General features: G+C 47.0%; 2 protein-coding genes across 8 annotated transcripts in view; both read left to right on the top strand.

The window, feature by feature from the left end:
* Positions 1-1,148: 1,148 nt before the first annotated feature.
* LOC144507717 (uridine-cytidine kinase 2-A-like) lies at positions 1,149-10,101 on the top strand. 4 transcript variants are annotated; one of them, XM_078234938.1, is made up of 8 exons: positions 1,155-1,260; positions 3,719-3,878; positions 4,159-4,255; positions 5,649-5,791; positions 6,114-6,211; positions 6,416-6,464; positions 6,748-6,903; positions 9,290-10,101. In XM_078234938.1, exons 1-7 carry the CDS (start codon positions 1,165-1,167, stop codon positions 6,879-6,881), a joined length of 777 nt encoding a protein of 258 aa, XP_078091064.1. In that variant the 5' UTR covers positions 1,155-1,164; the 3' UTR covers positions 6,882-6,903; positions 9,290-10,101. The 4 variants fall into 4 exon arrangements, with proteins under 4 accessions (XP_078091062.1, XP_078091064.1, XP_078091063.1 ...); XM_078234937.1 differs by having other exon boundaries at positions 7,013-10,033; XM_078234936.1 differs by having other exon boundaries at positions 1,149-1,260; positions 6,748-10,033.
* A 9,135-nt stretch (positions 10,102-19,236) lies between these two features.
* The window catches only part of LOC144507716 (dynamin-2-like), a 53,448-nt gene continuing 50,360 nt past the window's right edge, over positions 19,237-22,324 (top strand). For 2 of the 4 annotated variants that reach the window (XM_078234935.1, XM_078234934.1), the window contains exon 1: positions 19,237-19,487. In XM_078234935.1, coding sequence (XP_078091061.1) covers positions 19,327-19,487 — 161 coding nt within the window. In that variant the 5' untranslated portion in view covers positions 19,237-19,326. The remainder of the gene's footprint in view (positions 19,488-22,324) is intronic. The other 2 variants (XM_078234933.1, XM_078234932.1) reach the window with 1 other exon arrangement.

The raw sequence follows: 22,324 nt of genomic DNA, 5'->3' as shown, positions 1-22,324 counted from the left end.
GCTCATGGAAACCAACTGACAGGATCCACCATCTCTTTTTCCTGTAGGGCCTCTAGGGCATTACGTGCTGACCATGCCTGATGGACCTCACAACGCCAGGTTAAAGTCCAACAGGTTTATTTAGTAGCACAAGCCACAAGCTTTCGGAGCGCTGCTTCTTCATCAGGTGAGTGGGAGTCGTGTTCACAAACAGGGCATATATAGATACACACTCAATTTACAAGATAATGGTTGGAATGCGAGTCTTTACCTGTAAAATAAAATCACAAATAAAGCTGTTGGACTTTAACCTGATGTTGTGAGACTTCTTACTGTGCCTGCCCCAGTCCAACGCCTGCATCTCCACATGATGGACCTCTGGTCAGAGGTGTTCCTCTGTGTAAATCCTTCCACTAGCTCCATTTCCATGGCATGGTCCTGCATCAGTGTTGACAGACCCATCATCAGGGTCAGGTAGAACCCCGGCAGGTGTGTACCAAGAATCGATATGATGTGGAGATGCCGGCGTTGGACTGGGGTAAACACAGTAAGAAGTTTAACAACACCAGGTTAAAGTCCAACAGGTTTATTTGGTAGCAAAAGCCACACAAGCTTTCGAGGCTCGAAAGGCTCAGAGCCTCGAAAGCTTGTGTGGCTTTTGCTACCAAATAAACCTGTTGGACTTTAACCTGGTGTTGTTAAACTTCTTACCAAGAATCGATACACAGCTTGATGACGCCAAGGGTGAGGGTGACGTTGGATCTGTCTTAAGGAATGGGCCAGACCTGCGGCACCCAAAGGTGGTTCACACCCCTGAGGGGGGGAACCAGACCTGCGGCACCCAAGGGCGCCTAACACCCCTGGGTGACCAAATCCTTACCCACAATGGAGGAGGTGTCGCTCCCAGTTGTTATTTGACCATAGTTACTCACTCCTCCAGTGTCTAGGGGCTGTCCTGGCCTCTCGGACTCTCTGGACATCCGCCATGTTGGACTCCGGACAGTCCGTGTGATGACGGACACTGAGCGAAAAGGGGCGGGGCTCCGGTTTGATTGGCGCTCACCTTAACCAATGGGAACACGCGGTGGTCCCACCTTGCCGACACCGGCCAATCGCAGTGCGGCTTAGAAGAGGGTCCGCCCGCCGCCATTATATAAAGCGGCGCATGCGCCGGTCCTGCCAGCAATGTCGGCGATGATGGCGGGTGATGCGCTGCTTGAGCGGAAGGCGCAGCACCGGCCCTTCTTGATCGCCGTCAGCGGCGGGACGGCCAGCGGAAAAGTAGGTGGCCGTGCCGGTGCTGGTGGATTTAGCGCGCGTGTGGAGCCGGGCGGCCGGAGGGCCGCGACCGTTGCCCCGGAGTTTGAGAAGGAGCCGCATGGCACGAGGCGCGCAGGCGCAGTGCTGGCCGCGGGGGTGGGCGGTGCGCGCAGGCGCGGTGTGGGTGGTAGGATGAGTGCGCATGCGCAGTGCTGTTCTTTAACAAACGCTCCTCATTATAAATATATAATACCAATAGGAGAATTTGCCTCCTTCAAGGAGGCAACTTATTTATTCCAGCTGTAAATCTCAATTATACAGGAGAAAAAGGGACACGGCTCCAGGGACCTGGGTTCGATTCCTGGCTTGGGTCACTGTCTGTGTGGAGTTTGCACATTCTCCTCGTGTCTGCGTGGGTTTCCACCAGGTGCTCCGGTTTCCTCCCACAGTCCAAAGATGTGCGGGTTAGGTTGGCCATGCTAAAATTGCCCTTTAGTGTCCTGAGATGTGTAGGTTAGAGGGGTTAGTGGGTAAATGCATGGGGGTAGGGCCTGGGTGGGATTGTGGTCGGTGCAGACCCGATGGGCCAAATGGCCTCTTTCTGCACTGTAGGGTTTCTATGATTTCTATGAAAAGCCATTTGGCCCTTCCTGCCTGTCCGACCATTCAGCTACTGATCTCTTGGATTGGGCTCCATTTCCCCACCTTGGCTCACCCTCTTTTCATGGAGGGATGGCAAACATTTTGGTTGTGATGAAAGTTACTGACCCAAAATGTTAAGTCTTGTTTCACCTCTTAGAGTGTCACAGTGGTTAGCACTGCAGCCTCACAGCGCTAGGGACCTGGGTTCAATTCTGGCCTTGGGTGACTCTCCGTGTGGAGTCTGCACATTCTCCCTGTGTCTGTGTGGGTTTCCTCCCACATTCCAGTGATATGCAGGTTAGGCTGATTGGCCATGCTAAATTGCCCCTTAGTGTCAGGGTAAATACATGGGGTTATGGGGATAAGACCTGGGTGGGACGCTTGGTGGGCTGAATGGTGTCCTGCACTGTAGGGATTCTATGATTCTAATCCTGTCTTAACGGCTGAATTTTTCCAATACTTTTGTTCTTTCTAGGGACAGCAATTGATCCAACTCTTGACTACCCTTTTGTATGAAGGATTGTTTTGATAACTAGCACCCCAATTAGATCAGCCTTTACCCTCATTACTCTAGGGAGTAGTGTCTGCCCAATCTGTCCTCCTAATTTAACCTTTTTATCCCAGTATCATTCTGATGAATTGGTATTGTACCCCTCCCCAGGATGACACATCCTTCAAGTTGCTGTGACCAGACATGAATGCAGTCCTCAAAATGGCATCTAAACCATTTGGAACCCTCCAATATGTCTCTTTTAGTCTGTCCTAATTGACAGTAAAATTAGTACAATGCTTGGTGTCTCCTTGCTGCACAAATTGCTGTCTTTCCAGTGGGTTCAATAGCTTTGGGGTAAAGGCCATCATTCTGCTAGCCTTTTAAAATTTTTTGTACTTAGAATCATATCCTCACACTGGATTCGGCCCATCAAGTTTGCACCAATAACAATCCCACCCAGGCCCTATCCCTGTAACTCCTCACATTTACCCCGCTAATCCCTCTAACCTACGCATCCCGGGACTAAGGAGCTATTCAGCATAGCCCATGTACCTGACCTGCTCAACTTTGGACTGAGGAGAAACCGGAGCATCTGGAGGAAACCCATGCAGACACGGGGAGAATGTGCAAACTCCACACAGACAGTGACCCAAGACTGGAATCAAACCCAGGTCCCTGGTGCTGTGAGACAGCAGTGCTAACCACTGTGATGTCCAATTGTCAATCGCTTTTGATTTCTGTAACTATATTCCCAAATCTCTGCTTCACAGTTCCTAACTTATCCTTTTGAAAATGCTGTTCCAATGTGGGTAATCTCATACATAAAATGCAGCAGATGCAATTTAATTTTCTTTCATGGATGATCTCATTTAGTTTAGTAATGTACCTTTCTGCTCCAGATTACATTCTTGGAAATACAGCTTTGTGTTCCATATAAAAGGAGCACAGATTGGTCAGTCTACAACTGCAACAGGAGCTCTGGAGCCCTGCTTAGTGTCTTCCACTCTGCCTCTTGGCATGTCCTCTCCCCTCCTTCATTTGTTTTGAACAATCCACTGCATTTTGCAATGTACAGACCGAAACGTGTTTGTCTAATGTGATTCCCAGTTGGTGGAGGGATGGGGTATCAGGACACCACTGCCCATCACTTTATGTGAAAGTACAACAAGCAATTTGCTGACATGGCCTTCAATTCATAATCCTGTTGTGAAGCTTGAGTCTGTTGTGAATGGGTGTCATTGTGGTGTCTGCTGTGCCTTTTTACCCTCTGACAAATAGGTGAATTCTGCAATATTAAATATTGAAGATATCCTTTAATCATCTGGGTATTTTTTTTTGTCACAGTCCTCAGTGTGTCAGAAAATCGTTGATCTGCTGGGACAGAATAAAGTGGACCAGCAGCAGAGACAGGTGGTGATCCTCAGCCAGGACAGTTTCTACAAGGTCTTGACCACAGAACAAAAAGCCAAGGCTAGTAAAGGACAGTATAACTTCGATCATCCAGGTATCTCCATGCATTATGGGTAGTTGGGGCATTGGGGTGTGCAGAGGGAGAGAGAGATATGTGTAGAGGCTGTGGTGGAGGTGGGGTTTAAGTGACTTTTGGAATTTGTTAGAGGTTGTTGGCATTCTCCTGTGTTTTTTGAAATGTAAAATGTTGAATTTGCCTGGGATGGGTTCAGTGCAATGTGGAGGTGCTTGGGGTTTCTCTGATCTGAGGGCCCTATCTTGTGACTCTTGTGTTCTATTTGTTGTTGTTTTTCCCCTTTTTCTCTTGAATACAGATGCGTTTGATAATGAGCTGATTCTTCGCACCTTGAAGGACATCATCAATGGCAAGACGGTATCGATTCCGGTCTATGATTTTGTTAAACATTCACGGTGTGTATCAGAACACATGGAATTATCACTCGGACCACTGATTCCAGTTAAAATAACGCAGAGGTTCTAAGAATCGGAGTTATAGTTGTTTAGGAGTACAGACTGAGACGTAATAGAAGAAGGTATGGTGTTTGGGTGGGGAATGCAGTTGCTGGTCCCATGTTTCCTGTGTGGGAGTGATTGGGCAAGGCCCCTGTTCATGGTTTGGCCTGTGGGATTGCTCAGGACCCCTGTAACTGAATCCTGCTTGGGCAATGTCTGTGGACGTTGGGTGGAGGCACCTGTGATGCTCCCACAATTGAATGTCCTTCATAAAAACTCCTTAAGATGCTAGGGACTGGCATCATGGAGAGGAATTAGTTACTGCTGGTTTAGATGAGATGAGACAAGTCTGTATTACTGTTTGTTTTAGTTTAACATCACTAGGGTTGCCAAGATGGCTGTTAAGCATTTTAATTCTGAGTTGGAGTCAGGTTTACAGCATGGAAACAGGCCCTTCGGCCCAACTTGTCCATGCCGCCCTTTTTTTTAAAAAAAAAAACCCTAAGCTAGTCCCAATTGCCTGTGTTTGGCCCATATCGCTCTATACTCACCTTACCCATGTAACTGTCTAAATGTTTTTTAAAAGAAAAAATTGTACCCGCCTCTACTATTACCTCTGGCAGCTTGTTCCAGACACTCACCACCCTCTGGACACTTTATCTCTTCCCCTTAAACCTATGCCCTCTAGTTTTAGACTCCCCTACCTTTGGGAAAAGATATTGACTATCTAGCTGATCTGTGCCCCTCATTATTTTATGGACCTCTATAAGATCACCCCTCAGCCTCCTACGCTCCAGAGAAAAAAGTCCCAGTCTATCCAGCCTCTCCTTGTAACTCAATCCATCAAGTCCCGGTAGCATCCTAGTTTAATAATATCCTTTCTATAATAGGGTGACCAGAACTGTACACAGTATTCCAAGTGTGGCTTTACCAATGTCTTGTACAACTTCAACAAGATGTCCCAACTCCTGTATTCAATGTTCTGACCGATGAAACCAAGCATGCCGAATGCTGCCTTCACCACACTGTCCACCTGTGACTCCACTTTCAAGGAGCTATGAACATGTACCCCTAGATCTCTTTGTTCTGTAACTCTCCCCAACGCCCTACCATTAACTAAGTCTTGCCCTGGTTCAATCTACCAAAATGCACCACCTCACATTTGTCTAAATTAAACTCCATCTGCCATTCGTCAGCCCACTGGCCCAATTGATCAAGATCCTGTTGCAATTGGAAATAACTTGGATAAGTTAGATGGTGATTGGTCTGATTCAATAGGGGGAAGCAGGTTGGAGGGGCTGTGTCCAGGTGTAGATTTGAACTGAGACTGACTGCAGCTTGTTTTACACAGGAAGTCGGAGATGGTGCAGGTTTATCCAGCAGATGTGGTCCTCTTCGAGGGAATCCTGGTTTTCTATTCCCAGGAGATTAGGGATTTGTTTCAGATGAAACTTTTTGTGGACACAGATGCAGATACCCGGCTCTCCAGGAGAGGTGAGAGACGTTTCTGTGGTTGGGGTGACCCACGATTAAGGGAGTTCTGGGATTGAATCGCGTGGAAACAGGTTTGCTTGTTTCTGCTCCACTTCACTCCCTTTGCTTCTCCATTTCCTGCATTGTCCCTCCAAAAATTCTGCCATTTTCATCAGCAGCTCTGTTCTACCTTTGGGTGTCTGGGGAGTGATGTGTGAGGGGACCTTGGCCCATGGTTATCTAGATTTGGGAACAGCCTTGCTCCCGTGTGTGCTGGTGCAGTGCTCGCAAATGCATTGTGCCTGGGTTTTTATTATTTTAACTTTGTATTTCTCATCTCCAGTGTTGAGAGACATTAACGAGAGAGGGAGGGACCTGGAGCAGATTCTCGCACAATACACCACCTTTGTGAAACCAGCCTTTGAGGAGTTCTGCCTTCCGGTGAGCAATGATTCTGAAGTAAAGGGTTGGGAGGTAATGGGCGCTTGGGGTAAGTTGATGCTGTGGTCCAGGTCCGTCTGAACTCGTGCTGAGGATCAGTGAATTGAATCCTGGTGATTGGACAGGAGCAGGAACTGTGCAGCGAGTTGTTGCAGACTGATAAGATGTCAACTTTGATGATGATTATTTGTGCTTTCATCCCAGACCAAGAAATATGCAGATGTCATCATCCCCAGAGGAGTGGAAAACCTGGGTGAGTACAAGGATCTTATCGCCCGTGTGCGCACAGAATTACAGGACTGGGCTAATGAGCAATCTGTGTGGAGGGGGGTACAAGTGTGTGGGGAATTAAAGGTTAGAGATATATTGGAGGTGGGAGGCTGGGGTGAGAGTCAGGAGAGCTGGGTGAGTGGGGTATATTGAGGGCTGGGGGAATCTGGAGGTCAGGAGGGTGGGGTGAGGGGGGGTATTTGGAGGAGCTGGGGTTTATTTGGGATGGGTCAGTGGGAGTTTGATTGTTTTGCTCTCTCTTGCAGTTGCCATAAACCTGATTGTGCAGCACATTCAGGATATCCTAACGGGTGGCCTGACTAAACGCAATGGCTGTGTGAATGGACACACGGTGCCCCGCATTCGACACACCTCCGAGTCGAGCACGCGCCCACATTGACACTGACAACAGAGAACCGAGGGTCAGTATTCAGCTCTGTCACAGGGTGGCCTCACTGTGTGGATGACCAAACTTCTTCTCTTCTTACCAAGAACTAGTTTAATCAGGCTCCTGGCTTTCCCTCCCCACAGGCATCTGATGGAAGTGAGTTCACAAGAAGCTGTATCCCTGTACAACAATGTTTCAGTCTACAATTAGAGTCAGCAATGTGGATGTCTCTGACACCAGTGAACAGATATTGATCCTGGGGCTGCTAATTTTCATAGTATTTCATAGTGTGACTGGGGTTAAGAAGCACAAAGTGGCCCCTTTCCTCCCTGACCAGAGCTCGGCTCCTTCCCTTGTACTGGATTGATTTAGCTAAACCATTTTCCTGTGAGTGACTGCTGCTGAAGGGCACTATTACCTAGCTGACTCCCACAAGCTGGATATTTGGGAGTCTATTGTGGAATCATCTTGTCTGCACCGTCGCCCACACCCTGGGACCCCCAGCTGGGTGTTCAGCAATTGTCAGTATTAGCCTGGAGTTGCTGCATGACCTGATTTCACTGTCTCTACTCTATATGGTGCCTGCAATCCCACATCTATAAGGGGTGAAGTAGCTTATTCAAAATGCTGTTGGTGCTGTGAATAGTTTGCGACCAGTGATCTCCTCATGGGTCTTTCTGAGCTCTTGAGGATCATGCCCTCGGTAGCTAGGCTAGTTGACCTGTGACCTAGGACATGGTGTTAATTATTTGTCAGAACATATGAGCACAAGCTGGATGGGCTGTTGCGTTTACACATTCCCAGTGGAGTGTAAATTATTCCCCTCAATCCACTTCTCTCATTCCTAAAACAGCACATTAAGGCAATATGACCTAGATATTGATGTGAGGGAAAGATTATGACGACACTGTATAAAGGCTTTATTGGGAGCTCTGAGGTTGTGAAGGGCACCATTTGAATAAAAGCTTGTCGTTAATCTACTGATTAGATCAGAAAGAGGAACTTGTTCTACCATTCGGTGAGATCATGGCTGCTCTGTACCTCTGCACCATCCATGTCCCTTGACTCTGTTATCCTTTAAACCCTTGAAAGCAAAACTTTTGATCTTTAAATTTTGAATTATTAATTCAACTAGCATATAACCAGCTACTCAACCCTATCCTTTCAAAGCCCTCAATTCAATCAGCCTTTAGCCTTCTACATTACAGGGAATATAAATGTATTTTGCATCATAATGCTGGCGTTCTAGTGAATCTGGGCAATATATCCTCTCTGGTGACATACTACTCTTGCCACTGTTTCAATCTCTCCCAGTGCTCTGGATGTGCAGGGTACATCTCAAGACTATTGTTGCCCCAAGTACTTCCCTCAAGTCGAGGTGCTTGGCTATGCTCATTGAATAAACAGGCAGTTATCTTTGACTGCAGCTGAATCCCACCCTACAGGTGGGAGACTCCCCCAGAAGCTAGGGCTTCCACGGGAATCCCTCTCCTTAACCCATAGTTCCTATGGAAAAGTGCAATCACTGCATTATTGCCTTTAACATGTTGGCTGTCACTCCTGGAACATCTCTGTTACACAATCCAAGTGATGAAATAAATACTTGTTAATGCGGGCAGGTCCCGAGATGAGCCCTTGGACCTCCTCATATCAGACTAGATTGGACATTAACTGCAACTAAAGATGCTGAGGGTCTAATGTAAAACATTCAAACGTCACTACAAATCAGACCTGAGTATGTCACAAATTCATTGCTGGTCGAATTCTTCATCTGTTTCTGTTTTAATCCTGAAACCTGCCTTTTGAGCCATTGTGTCACCACTGGGGGTAAGGAAATAGATTAATATTAGCACTGCATACAGACATATTAAACAGAAAATGCTGGAAATATTCCTTGGGTCTGGATGTATCTGAGGAAAGTGGAACATTAACTGTTTCTTTCCCCACGGATACTGCCTGATTAACACCTCCGACTGGGATAGTGTGACAGAAACTGCCAAATGCCTTTAGTGGAAATCTAGTATTCCGAATGGAGACGGGGGCAGGAGCTTGCTGTTTACTGATGGGGCCTTCAGTCTCGATCAATTGATTAGTGCTGGTGCCTAATTCTGATGCAGCAAATTGGACACTGGTTGAGAGACACCATTGTGGTATTGCTGACACATCACTTGCCTGTTAACACCCAAGAACCTGCTGTTGCCACATTTCCTCCGATTCCATCCTTCCTTCCTGCAAACATGGGGTTCCTCCTTGTGAGGAGGGAACAGGTGGCAGAGAGGTATTTGGGTGTTGTATGGAGGATGAGCTGTGGACACTTTAATATGGGTTCTCCAGCAGCTTATGATCTGAGATCTCTGATCAATGCTTTTGCACTTGATGCCTTTTACTTGAAATAAAGTTTATTGTATGTTTATGGTTAGGCTGTGCCTGTGGATGAGCAATGGACACTGGCATGGAGAATAGAACAAAGTCTGATCACGTTCTGGGATGTGTGTGTGTCTCTACTGCTGTGAAGGAAGGAGCTGAAACTTGTGTTCATTCCTATCAGATTATTTTAGTGTGTATATAATTGAATAAGTATTTATAAAAGTCAATAAAGAAATAAGACTCTCAACTCTGAACAACAACTGCCTAATGATGGATTCTCTGAATAATGAACTACTGGAGCCATCACTAGTGACCCAGCAGCAATGGGAATTTGGTCACTCAGTGCCCTGATTGGTATTAATGCCTGTAAGTTTTGGTGGGACGGGATGGAGAAAGAATTATTCCATCCCTTCCAACTCTTGTCAGCTGAGGTTAACATTCTCTGCTGTTCCTAGTGCAACTACCCAATTAAACCATAATAAAATGTAGAGGGTTTAGTACACAACTGACTGTAACACTCTATCATTCTGCCTGTCTGGACAGCAATTGGATCAGTTGTAAGACCACACCCTTAATGTGGCTTCTCCTTTAAATAAGATTGTTGATTCCCAAAGATGTCCTGAATTGTCATAGCTTGTGTTGTGGAAGCCAATTCTATCCTCCAGCTCTGTCTGGCTGAGACTGTCACTGCTGTATGTATTGTGCATCTTGATTTTATTCTCTTGAATTTGGGAGATTGTTCAGTAGCTGTAACGCATGTTGCAGTTATTTACTTTGTGAAGATTAAAGCACTTTTTAAAATATAAAATCCAGTGTTTTAAAATCTCTATAGCTTCCCTTTTTGGGAGAGAAACTCTGGACTGACAAAAGATGGATGGTGTGCTGTTCCTTGTACCTTCTGTTCCAGGTTGTAGGGATATGTAGTTTTGTGTCATTATCTCCGTATTGCCACTGCCTCTGGTACAAGATTACCATCTGTTCCAGAGTCTCACTCTCTTCCAGTCAAATATTGGGGAAAGCTGAAGCTTTGGCCTGCAGCTCTGCTCCTTGCTGACCTGTTCCATTCCATTCGCTGACTGTTATCTGAGGCTTTCCCAACCTTTTCAACATATCACAATTCTAGCTGACCGTTTACTGGAAGGTTCCCCATTTCCTCCTCATTCACTTCTCCGGCCCCCATATTCAATACCCCCCCCCCCCCTGCCTTTTCTGATTGTGCTGCCAAATGCCCCCTCTCCCTCCTTTTCAGCTTTTCAAAGGGATCATTCCCTCTGGAACACCCAGCTCCACACCTCCATCACTCTCCTTCCTGTGCAAGACCATGAAGAGCGATATCTACCCTTTATCTCCTCCCTTCCCAGTGAAATAGTGATTTACTTGTACTCTTTTCAGTTTAGGTTCATAGAATGGGTACAGCACAAAGAGGCCATTCAGTCTGTATCTGTGCTAGCTTGCTGCAAGATTAATTTTGCTAATGCCATTTCCCTACCCTCTGTCCTGTAGCTATGCAGAATTTTTTATTTTCTGATCATCTAAAGGTCTCTTGTACCTCCACTCTCCCGATTTATTCCATATGCTAATCACTCGCTTCATAAAATTATTTTCCTCATGTCACCATTGATTTAAAGTGATTGCTTCTTTTACGATTGCGTCTCCTTGCTCGGTACACTTCTCCATCTCTACTCTGACAAGATGGCTGAAGGGCCTCTTTGTGTTGTTAAAACTCTGACTCTGCAAATCTCCATCTCTAGTCTATCAACAGGAAAGTGGAGTTGGGACCACATGCTGGTCATTCATGATTTCGTTGAATGGCTGACTTGCTCCTATGTTCCTCATCCCTAGAACCATTCTTGTGAATCACCTGCAGCTTCTCTAAGGCCTTAATGTGGTTCTCTCAGAAATGAACACAAGATTGCAGTTGAGACCAAGCACATGTTTTGTACAAATTTATTTGCTTTTGCACTCTGTCCATATTTATAAAGCCCAGGCTTTCTGTACACTTTTTCTGTACCTACCCTGCCACTTGCAAGGATTTGTGCATAGACACAGTCAGTTTAACTCTGCTACTACCCCTTTTTAGAATTGCGCCCTTTAGCTACAACCTCTCATTCTTCCTCCTGAATTTATTTCATTTATTAGTGTTGCAGGTAGGCTTACATTAACACTGTAATGAAGTTACTGTGAACATCCCCTTGTTGCCACACTCTGGCCCCTGTTCGGATACACTGAGGGAGAATTTAGCATAGTCAATCCACTTGACACGTCTTTTGGACTGTGGAAGTTGACCGGAGCACCCAGAGGAAACCCATGCAGACACAGGGAGAAGGCGCAGACTCAGACAGTGATCTAAGCCGGGAATCAAACTCTGGTCCCTACCACTGAGACAGCAATGCTAGCCACTGCAATAAATCCCTTTGCATGTCTCTGCTTTAATCGTCACCTACTAGTATGTTTGAAGTCTATACTCTCTCCGCATATCTCAATACTTCCACCCTGTGTGTAATGTACAAATTTTGGAGTTGTGCCCTGTACACCCAAGTAAGGATCATTAAGATGTCAGGAAGAGCGAGGGTCCTAACGCCAATCCTAAAGGATCCCCACTGTATACCTTCCTCCACTGAATCATTCGCTAATACTCTGCTATCACTTAAACCAATTTTGTATCCATGCTGCTCCTGTCCCTTGTTGCTGACGTCTGTTCTGTGACAGGTTATCAAACGGCTTTTGAAAGTTCGTGTACATCACAGAAATTTACATTCTCATCAAAAACTCAAAACAAGTTAATTAAACATGATTTGATAATTATCCAGCATTGGCCCAAGTGATTTAATCTTGATCTGAACTGTCATTACTGAAAGCTACCCAATGTTAAACTGACTGGCCTGTCGTTACTGGGCTTATCTTTACAGTAAGAAGTTTAACAACACCAGGTTAAAGTCCAACAGGTTTATTTGGTAGCAAAAGCTACCAAAATCTTTACACTCATTTTTTGAACAAGGGTGTGACACTTGGAATTCCCCGGCGCACTGCCTACTGCAATTCCTGCTCCAAATTGTTCAGTCCATAAGCGTAACCCTGAACTTCCGGTCACCTGTCCAAAGCTCACCTGCTCACTTTGCCTCCTGCGTAGAGTTATAAAGCTCAAGGCAAACTGGAGGAGGAACAGATCATGTCTCAATGAGGCACTTTACAACTTTCCTGACTCGCCATTCAGTTCAACAATTACAGATTTTAACCACTGCTTCCATTTTATTGGCAGCAATTTCTGCTGAGGGTTCTGCAGAGTGAGTAAGAGCAAGATGGAATATAATTAAGGGAAGTGTGAAGCTATTCATTTGGTTGTAAGAATAGAAAAGCACAATATTTTTCAAAAGACATGACACTTAACATTTACAAGTTTGTGTTCAGAGACTTGGGGCTTCTTGTACGAGGAAGTCAGGTAGTATGCAGGTACAGCAAGCAATTAGGAAGGCAAATGACGTTGGCCTTTGCAAGGGGATTGCAGTACAAGAATAAGGAAGTCTTGCTACAATTTTAAAATGCTTTGGTGAGACCACAGCCTGAGTACTTCCCATTTTTAAGGAATCCTAATTGTATTGGAAGTTCACTAGTCTCTGGGATGAGAGGCTGAGTGAATTCACAGAATTGTTATGGCATAGAAGGAGGCCATTTGGCCCATCGTGTGCACTGGGTTCTGTATTCGCTCGAATATAAAATAATGAGAGGTGATCTTATTGAAACATACAGGATTCTGAAGGGGCTGGGTGCGGTAAACACTGAGAGGTCGTTTCCCCTGGATGCGTAATCGAGAACACAGTAAGGAGTCTTAACAACACCAGGTTAAAGTCCAACCGGTTTATTTGGTAGCAAACGCCACTAGCTTTCAGAGTGCTGCTCCTTCGTCAGGTGAGTGGGAAATCTGCCCATAAACAGCAAACGGCATATAAAGACACAAACTCAATTTACTGAATAATGATTGGAATGCGAGTCTTTACAGCTAATCAAGTCTTAAAGGTACAGACAATGTGAGTGGAGAGAGAGCATTAAGCACAGGTTAAAGAGATGTGTATTGTCTCCAGTCAGGACAGTTAGTGAGATTTTGCAAGTCCAGGCAAGTCGTGGGGGTTACAGATAGTGTGACATGAACCCAAGATCCCGGTTGAGGCCGTCCTCATGTGTGCGGAACTTGGCTATCAGTCTCTGCTCTGCGCTGTCGTGTGTCCCGAGGCATGGTACATTGGGGAGACCATGCAGACGCTACGACAACGGATGAATGAACACTGCTCAACAATCACCAGGCAAGACTGTTCTCTTCCTGTTGGGAAACACTTCAGCAGTCACGGGCATTCGGCCTCTGATATTCGGGTAAGCGTTCTCCAAGGCAGCCTTCACGACACACGACAGTGCAGAGTCGCTGAGCAGAGACTGATAGCCAGGTTCCGCACACATGAGGACGGCCTCAACCGGGATCTTGGGTTCATGTCACACTATCTGTAACCCCCACGACTTGCCTGGGCTTGCAAAATCTCACTGGCTGTCCTGACTGGAGACAATACACATCTCTTTAACCTGTGCTTAATGCTCTCTCCACTCACATTGTCTGTACCTTTAAGACTTGATTAGCTGTAAAGACTCGCATTCCATTCATTATTCAGTAAATTGAGTTTGTGTCTTTATCTGCCCTGTTTGCTGTTTATGGGCAGATCTCCCACTCACCTGACGAAGGAGCAGCGCTCCGAAAGCTAGTGGCGTTTGCTACCAAATAAACCGGTTGGACTTTAACCTGGTGTTGTTAGACTCCTTACTGTGTTTACCCCAGTCCAACGCCGACATCTCCACGTCATAATCGAGAACACTCAGGATAAGCAATCAGTCAAGACTGAGATGAAACATTTGGGAGTTCTCTACCCCAGAGGGTTGTGGATGTTCCATTGTTGACTATATTAAGGCTGAGATAAGTTTTTAAGTGTATTTATTAGTTGCACAAGTAGGCTTACATTAACACTGCAATGAGGTTACTGTGATAATCCCCTGGTCGCTACACTCCGGCGCCTGTTCAGGTACGCCTGAGGGAGAATTTAGCGTGGCCAATCCACCTAACCTGCACATCTTTGGACAGTGGGAGGAAACCAGAGTATCCGGAGGAAACCCACGCAGACACGAGGAGAACGTGCAAACCTCACACAGACAGTGACCCAAGCCGGGAATCGAACCCAGGTCCGTGGCACTGTAAAGCAGCAGTGCTAACCACTGTGCCACCAGATAGTCATATTGGTGAGGTCTGGGTGGGAACTGAGGGATATAGAGAGTGGGTAGGATTGTGGAGCTGAACCTGAGATCAGCCTTGATCATATTGAATGGTGGCGCAGATTCAATGGGGGGGGGGGGGTCCTGCTGTTCTGTGGGTGTCAGTCACACATCATCTAGACCCACCTTTTTGTTTCTTGATCCAGTGCCACTTCCCTTTTCCCTGAACCATTTACTTTCTTGTCATTTAATTTTTCTGGTTGTCCACACCATGATGTGGAGATGCCGGCGTTGGACTGGCCAGCCCTGTCCACACCATCACAGACTTTTTGATCATTCCCCACTTTTTCGTGCCAACATGCTTCAAACCTGTAATATCTCTAACTTCTACCAGTTTTAATGAAATGTTGGTCCTGTTTACATATGCTGCCAGACCTCATTCCCCCCCCCCCCCCAAATATCTTCTAGTTTTATTTCAGGTTTGCATCCTCTGCTGTATATTCCATTTGTATTTACACTGCCTGCTGTATATCTAATGTTTGATTTGATTTTAATTATGGTCACATGTATTGGGATACATGTGAAAGGTATTTCCACTGTAAGTGAAAGAAGGAAAGGAGAAACCATGAAATAGGGAGGCACGGTGGTACAGTGGTTAGCACTGCTGCCTCACAGTGCCAGGGACCCAGGTTCGATTCCTGGCTTGGGTCACTGTCTGTGTGGAGTTTGCACATTCTCCCCGTGTCTGCGTGGGTTTCCTCCCCCAGTCCGGTTAGGTGCATTGGCCGTTCTAAATTCTTCCTCAGTGTACCCGAATAGGTGCCGGAGTGTGGCGACTAGGGGATTCTTGCAGTAACTTCATTGCAGTGTAAGCTAATTATGATACTAACAAATAAACTTTATATAGGAGCAGAATTAGGCCATTCGGTCTATTGAGTCTGTGCTGCCATTCAATCATGACTGATCAGTTTCTCAACCCTATTCTGCCTTTCCCTGTAACCTTGATCCCCTTACCAATGAAGAGAGGGTATAGTGTTTTTTTAAGTTTGTTTATTTATTAGTGTCACAAGTAGGCTTCCATTAACATTGCAATTAAGTCATTGAATATCCCCTAGTTACAGACATAGCTAGGGTGTAAAGAACAAAGAACAATACAGCACAGGAACAGGCCCTTCGGCCCTCCAAGCCCGCGCCGCTCCCTAGTCCAAACTAGACCATTCTTTTGTATCCCTCCATTCCCACTCCGTTCATGTGGCTATCTAGATAAGTCTTAAATGTTCCCAGTGTGTCCGCCTCCACCACCTTGTCCGGCAGCGCATTCCAGGCCCCCACCGCCCTCTGTGTAAAATTCGTCCTTCTGATATCCGTGTTAAACCTCCCCCCCCCCCCCCCCCCTGCTCACCTTGAACCTATGACCCCTCGTGAACATCACCACCGACCTGGGAAAAAGCTTCCCACCGTTCACCCTATCTATGCCTTTCATAATTTTATACACCTCTATTAGGTCACCCCTCATCCTCCATCTTTCCAGTGAGAACAACCCCAGTTTACCCAATCTCTCCTCATAACTAAGCCCTTCCATACCAGGCAACATCCTGGTAAACCTCCTCTGCACTCTCTCTAAAGCCTCCACGTCCTTCTGGTAGTGTGGCGACCAGAACTGGGCGCAGTATTCCAAATGCGGCCGAACCAACGTTCTATACAACTGCAACATCAGACCCCAACTTTTATACTCGATGCCCCATCCTATAAAGGCAAGCATGCCATATGCCTTATTCACTACCTTCTCCACCTGTGACGTCACCTTCAAGGATCTGTGGACTTGCACACCCAGGTCCCTCTGCGTATCTACACCCTTTATGGTTCTGCCATTTATCGTATAGCTCCCCCCTACGTTAGTTCTACCAAAATGCATCACTTCGCATTTATCTGGATTGAACTCCATCTGCCATTTCTTTGCCCAAATTTCCAGCCTATCTATATCCTTCTGCAGCCTCTGACAATGTTCCTCACTATCTGCAAGTCCAGCCATTTTCGTGTCGTCCGCAAACTTACTGATCACCCCAGTTACACCTTCCAGATCGTTTCTATAAATCACAAACAGCAGAGGTCCCAATACAGAGCCCTGCGGAACACCACTAGTCATGATGTGGAGATGCCGGCGTTGGACTGGGGGAAACACAGTAAGAAGTTTAACAACACCAGGTTAAAGTCCAACAGGTTTATTTGGTAGCAAAAGCCACACAAGCTTTCGGAACTCTAAGCCCCTTCTTCAGGTGAGTGGGAATTCTGTTCACAAACAGAGCTTATAAAGACACAGACTCAATTTACATGAATAATGGTTGGAATGCGAATACTTACAACTAATCAAGTCTTTAAGAAACAAAACAATGAGTGGAGAGAGCATCAAGACAGGCTAAAAAGATGTGTATTGTCTCCAGACAAGACAGCCAGTGAAACTCTGCAGGTCCACGCAACTGTGGGAGTTACAAATAGGGCGGCACGGTAGCACACTGGTTAGCACTGCTGCTTCACAGCTCCGGGGACCTGGGTTCGATTCCCGGCTTGGGTCACTGTCTGTGTGGAGTTTGCACATTCTCCTCGTGTCTGCGTGGGTTTCCTCCGGGTGCTCCGGTTTCCTCCCACAGTCCAAAGATGTGCGGGTTAGGTTGATTGGCCATGCTAAAATTGCTCCTTAGTGTCCTGGGATGTGTGGATTAGCGGGTAAAATATGTAGGGATATGGGGGTAGGGCCTGGGTGGGATTGTGGTCGGTGCAGACTCGATGGGCCGAATGGCCTCTTTCTGCACTGTAGGGTTTCTATGATTTCTAGTGTGACATTGGAGACAATACACATCTTTTTAGCCTGTCTTGATGCACTCTCCACTCACATTGTTTTGTTTCTTAAAGACTTGATTAGTTGTAAGTATTCGCATTCCAACCATTATTCATGTAAATTGAGTCTGTGTCTTTATAAGCTCTGTTTGTGAACAGAATTCCCACTCACCTGAAGAAGGGGCTGAGAGTTCCGAAAGCTTGTGTGGCTTTTGCTACCAAATAAACCTGTTGGACTTTAACCTGGTGTTGTTAAACTTCTTACTGTGAACACCACTAGTCACAGGCATCCAGCCGGAAAAAGACCCTTCCACTACCACCCTCTATTCTGTGACCAAGCCAGTTCTCCACCCATCTAGCCACCTCCCCCTTTATCCCATGAGATCCAACCTTTTGCACCAACCTACCATGAGGGACTTTGTCAAACACTTTACTAAAGTCCATATAGACGACATCCACAGCCCTTCCCACGTCAACCATTCTAGTCACTTCTTCAAAAAGCTCCACCAGGTTAGTGAGACATGACCTCCCTCTCACAAAACCATGCTGACTATCGTAAATGAGTTTATTCCTTTCTAAATGTGCATACATCCTATCTCTAAGAATCCTCTCCAACAACTTCCCTACCACGGACGTCAAGCTCCGGGCCTATAATTTCCCGGGTTATCCTTCCTACCCTTCTTAAATAACGGGACCACGTTAGCTATCCTCCAATCTTCTGGGACCTCACCTGTGTCCAGTGACGAGACAAAGATTTGTGTCGGAGGCCCAGCGATTTCATCTCTCGTCTCCCTGAGCAGCCTTGGATAGATTCCATCAGGCCCTAGGGATTTGTCAGTCTTTATATTCCCTAACAAATCTAACACTTCCTCCCTTCTAATGGAGATTTTCTCTAACGGGTCAACACTCCCCTCCGAGACACTCCCAGTCAACACATCCCTCCTTTGTGAATACCGACGTAAAGTATTCATTTAGGATCTCCCCTACTTCTTTAGGCTCTAAGCATAATTCCCCACTTCTGTCCCTGAGAGGTCCGATTTTTTTTCTGACAACCCTTTTGTTCCTAACGTATAAATAAAATGCCTTGGGATTCTCCTTAATCCTGTCTGCCAAGGACATTTCGTGACCCCTTTTTGCCCTTCTAATTCCTCGTTTGAGTTCTTTCCTACTTTCTTTGTATTCCTCCAGAGCTCCCTCCATTTTTAGCTGCCTGGACCTAAAGTTTCTGGGTTTTTTTGTTTATATATTCAATCAAAGTCTCAGCAAGTGAGACATTCCAGATCCAAGCTAACAAGACAGGCTTCCCACTTCCTGTCTTGGGCTTGATTTACATGATTGGAGGAGGCATTGCACCTTCTCCAAGGCTTGAGCTCATTTGCATCTTAGCCAAAAGGCCGAGATGTCGCTTTAAAAAATTGCTTCAAATGAAGCCTTAATGGAACTTCATGACTTCAACCAAGAGCAGGAGGTCGATACTACACTTGACCTAAGCCACAGGTTGTGTTTGATGTTGTGCGCACTGGCAGTGTGGCCACAGGCTGGACAATTGCTTCCTCATCCACTGCTCCAAACTGGAGGGGCGGGATCTGAGTTCCGGGTGACCTCATCGTTGTCGAATAGGCTGTTGAGCTTCGATGATTGGCAGCAGGAGCAGCCACTCAGCGGCGGGCTGGGTGGGGGCGGGGCCGGGGCGTGGTTGAGAGGCCAGTGGGCGGCACCCTCGCGGTGATTGGCAGAGACCTCCAGCCAATAGGCGGTAGTGTGGCTTGGGTGATCCAATCGGATTACGGGTTGCTGTGACTGATGGGCGGAGGATCCAATGGGAATCAGCCTAAGTGACGTGAGCGAAGGCCGGGCTTCCTGCGATCGGATTGGTCGCTCGGATGTGATTGGCAGCCGCCACGGCCAATGGGCGGCGGGGCGGTGCCGGCTGGCGCTCAGGGTGGGAGCGGAAGCGCAGGCCGCAGGCCCCGGGACCGAGTGAGGGAGCGGAGCCCCGAGAGGCGCCATGGGGAACCGGGGCATGGAGGACCTGATTCCGCTCGTCAACAAACTGCAGGATGCCTTCAGCTCGATCGGACAGAGCTGCAACCTGGACCTGCCGCAGATCGCGGTGGTGGGCGGGCAGAGCGCCGGCAAGAGCTCGGTGCTGGAAAACTTCGTCGGCAGGTGGGAGGCCGGGGGCCCGGGGAGAGAGGGAGAGGCCGGGGGGAGAGGGAGAGGCCGGGGGCCCGGGGAGAGAGGGAGAGGCCGGGGGGAGAGGGAGAGGCCGGGGGGAGAGGGAGAGGCCGGGGGGAGAGGGAGAGGCCGGGGGGAGAGGGAGAGGCCGGGGGGAGAGGGAGAGGCCGGGGGGAGAGGGAGAGGCCGGGGAGAGAGGGAGAGGCCGGGGAGAGAGGGAGAGGCCGGGGGGTGGAGGGGAGAGACTGGAGCCGGGGCCCCGGGGGTGGAGAGGCTGGAGTCGGGGCCCCGGGGGGGGGGGGGGGGGAAAGAGAGGAGGGTCGGGGCCCTGGGGGGCGGCCGGGGGCCCGGGGGGGAGAGGCCGGGACCCGAAACCTGTGGGGGAGAAGGGGGTCGGGGAGGGTGGGGGGGGGGGAGGGTGTTGAGGAAAGTTTGAGCTGAGCTGGTGTTGTGTCCCCTGGAGTTGAGATGTGGTGAGATTACTGAGCGGGTCACTGTCCTCCCCCGGGGGGGGTTTGGAACCAGGGGCCGAGGTTTAGGTATTGGGAAGTCTCAGTGCAGACTCTGAGGGTCTTTGGGATTTCCTTCCTCAGAAAGCAATGGGTTATTGGCTGGGGTTACACTGATTCCTGACCGATTCTGCAATTTAGAAGAGTGAGGGGAGATCAGATTGAGATATACAAGATGATCAAAGGTATGGATAAAGTGGACATGGAGCGGATGCTTCCTCTTGTGGGGCATTCTAGGACGAGAGGTCATAATCTTAGAATAAGGGGCAGCAAATTTAAAACAGAGTTGAGGAGAAACTACTTCTCCCAAAGGGTTGTGAATCTGTGGAACTCGCTCCCCCAAAGTGCGGTGGATGCTGGGGCAGTGAGTAAATTTAAGGAGTTAGACAGATTTTTAATTGGGTTGAAGGGTTATGGGGAGAAGGCAGGAAAATGGGGATGAGGAGCCTATCAGCCATGATCGAATGGCGGAGCAGACTCGATGGGCCGAATGGCCTAATTCTGCTCCTATTCTTATGGGAGCAATGGGAGTTGACCTCATGATCAGATCAGTTACCATCTTGTCAAATGGTGGGGCAGGCTCATGGGGCTGAATGGCCAGTTCCTGCTACTAGTTCTTAGTTGGGTCTTGTCTCCACATACTGACTGCATATTGTCTGGGCTGCCTCTTCCCCACAAAAGCAAAGCTCCCAGAAATGACCCATAGTCGGGAGTCCAGTCTTACAAAGGCATTGAATCCATATTCTCAGCCCCCTCTCATTTGGGTTTGTTGGTGAGGGTTTTGTATTCATGCTTCCTGGTGCTGGTTTGCCCCCACTGCCCCTCAGGATTTAGTGTGTCTTCTCTCGGGCATCCTCAGTTCCTCCTCCTCACTTGGTTCCCTAACAAATCCTCCCAGGAAAAAAGTGCTGGAGTAAATAACGGGGCTCTCCAGGGCCTAATGATCTACATTCCAGAGTACTAAAGGGAGTGGCCATGGAAATAGTGGATTTAACCCTACTGTTAAAAGGAGAGGGAGAGAACAGGGAATAGCCTAACATCAGTAGTAGGGACGATGCTCTAGACTATTATAAAGGATGTGATAATGGGACACTTAGAAAATAACAATGGGATTAGACAAAGTCAACGTGGATTTATGAAAGGGAAATCATGTTTGACAAAACTATTGGAGTTTTTTTGAGGATGTAGCTAGCAGATTAAGTAAGGGAGAACCTGTGGATATAACAAGTGGAGTACTGCAGGGGTCTGTTATGGGACCTTAACTTTTTACAATTTACATCAGTGACTTAGATGAGAGGAGCAAAGGCACAGTAGCTGTGTTTGCAAAGTTAGGTAGGAAAGTATGTTGTGAAGAAGACATATGGAGTTTGCAGATGGATATAGATTGATTGAGCAAAGGGGCGAACATCTGGCAGATGGAGTATAATGTGGGAAAATATGAAGTTCTTCAGTTTGACAGAAGAATAAATAAGCAGAGTATTACTGAAACAGAAAATGACTGCAGAATTCTGAGGTGCAAAGGGCTCTAGGTGTTCTCGTGCCTGAATATGCAGGTGCAGCAAGTAATCAGGAAGTCTAATGGAATGCTAGCCTTTATTACAGGAGGAATTGAACATAAAAGTAAGGATGTGATACCTCAGTTATGCAGAGCATTGGTGAGACCACATCTTGAATACTGTACAGATTTGGTCTCCTTATTTAAGGAAGGATATAAATGCTTTCTGTACCAGATTGGTGTACATCAACATTTCCCAATCTATCACCATTTAAATAATAAATGCATTGAAGGCAGTCCAAAGAGGTTTTACCTGATTGACGTTTTGAATGAGAGTGTTGTCTTATGAGGAAGTTATGAGGAGTTTAAAGAATGAGGTGTGACTTCATTTAAGTATTTAAGATTCTGAATGGTCTTGACAAGGTGGACATTGAAAGGATGTTTCCTCTTGTGGGTGAGTCCAGAACTAGGGGTCAATGTTTTAAAATAGGAGTTACCCTGTAGGAGAATGATGAGAAATATTTTCTGAGGGTTGTGGAACTTTGGAACACTGCTCAGAAAGTGGTGGAAGTGGGATCACTGAATATTTTTTAGGTGGAAGTAGATAGATTCTTGTTAGGCAAGGGAATGAAAAATGTAAGAGTAGATGGGGAATGTGGGCTTCTGCAGGGATCAGTTACTGGACCCTAACTATTCATAATATATGTCAATGATTTGGAATAAGGAACCGAAGTATAACTTGCTGACGACACGAAACTTTGTGGGAATGCAAGTGGTACAGCGGATGCTAAGAGACTTCAAGGTGATTTAGACGAGGAGATGTG

This window comes from Mustelus asterias, chromosome 19 (assembly GCF_964213995.1).
Source record: "Mustelus asterias chromosome 19, sMusAst1.hap1.1, whole genome shotgun sequence".
NCBI lineage: Eukaryota > Metazoa > Chordata > Chondrichthyes > Carcharhiniformes > Triakidae > Mustelus > Mustelus asterias.
Note: the sequence above shows the minus strand (reverse complement) of the source record. Positions and strands in the feature narration are given on the sequence as shown.

Excerpts from the sequence above, each read along its gene's own strand:
- LOC144507717 (XM_078234938.1), top strand. The coding sequence starts at position 1,165 with ATGTCGGCGATGATGGCGGGTGATGCGCTGCTTGAGCGGAAGGCGCAG. Across the intron at positions 3,879-4,158 it reads GTATAACTTCGATCATCCAG|ATGCGTTTGATAATGAGCTG; the intron begins GTATCTCCATGC and ends TCTTGAATACAG. Across the intron at positions 4,256-5,648 it reads GATTTTGTTAAACATTCACG|GAAGTCGGAGATGGTGCAGG; the intron begins GTGTGTATCAGA and ends TGTTTTACACAG.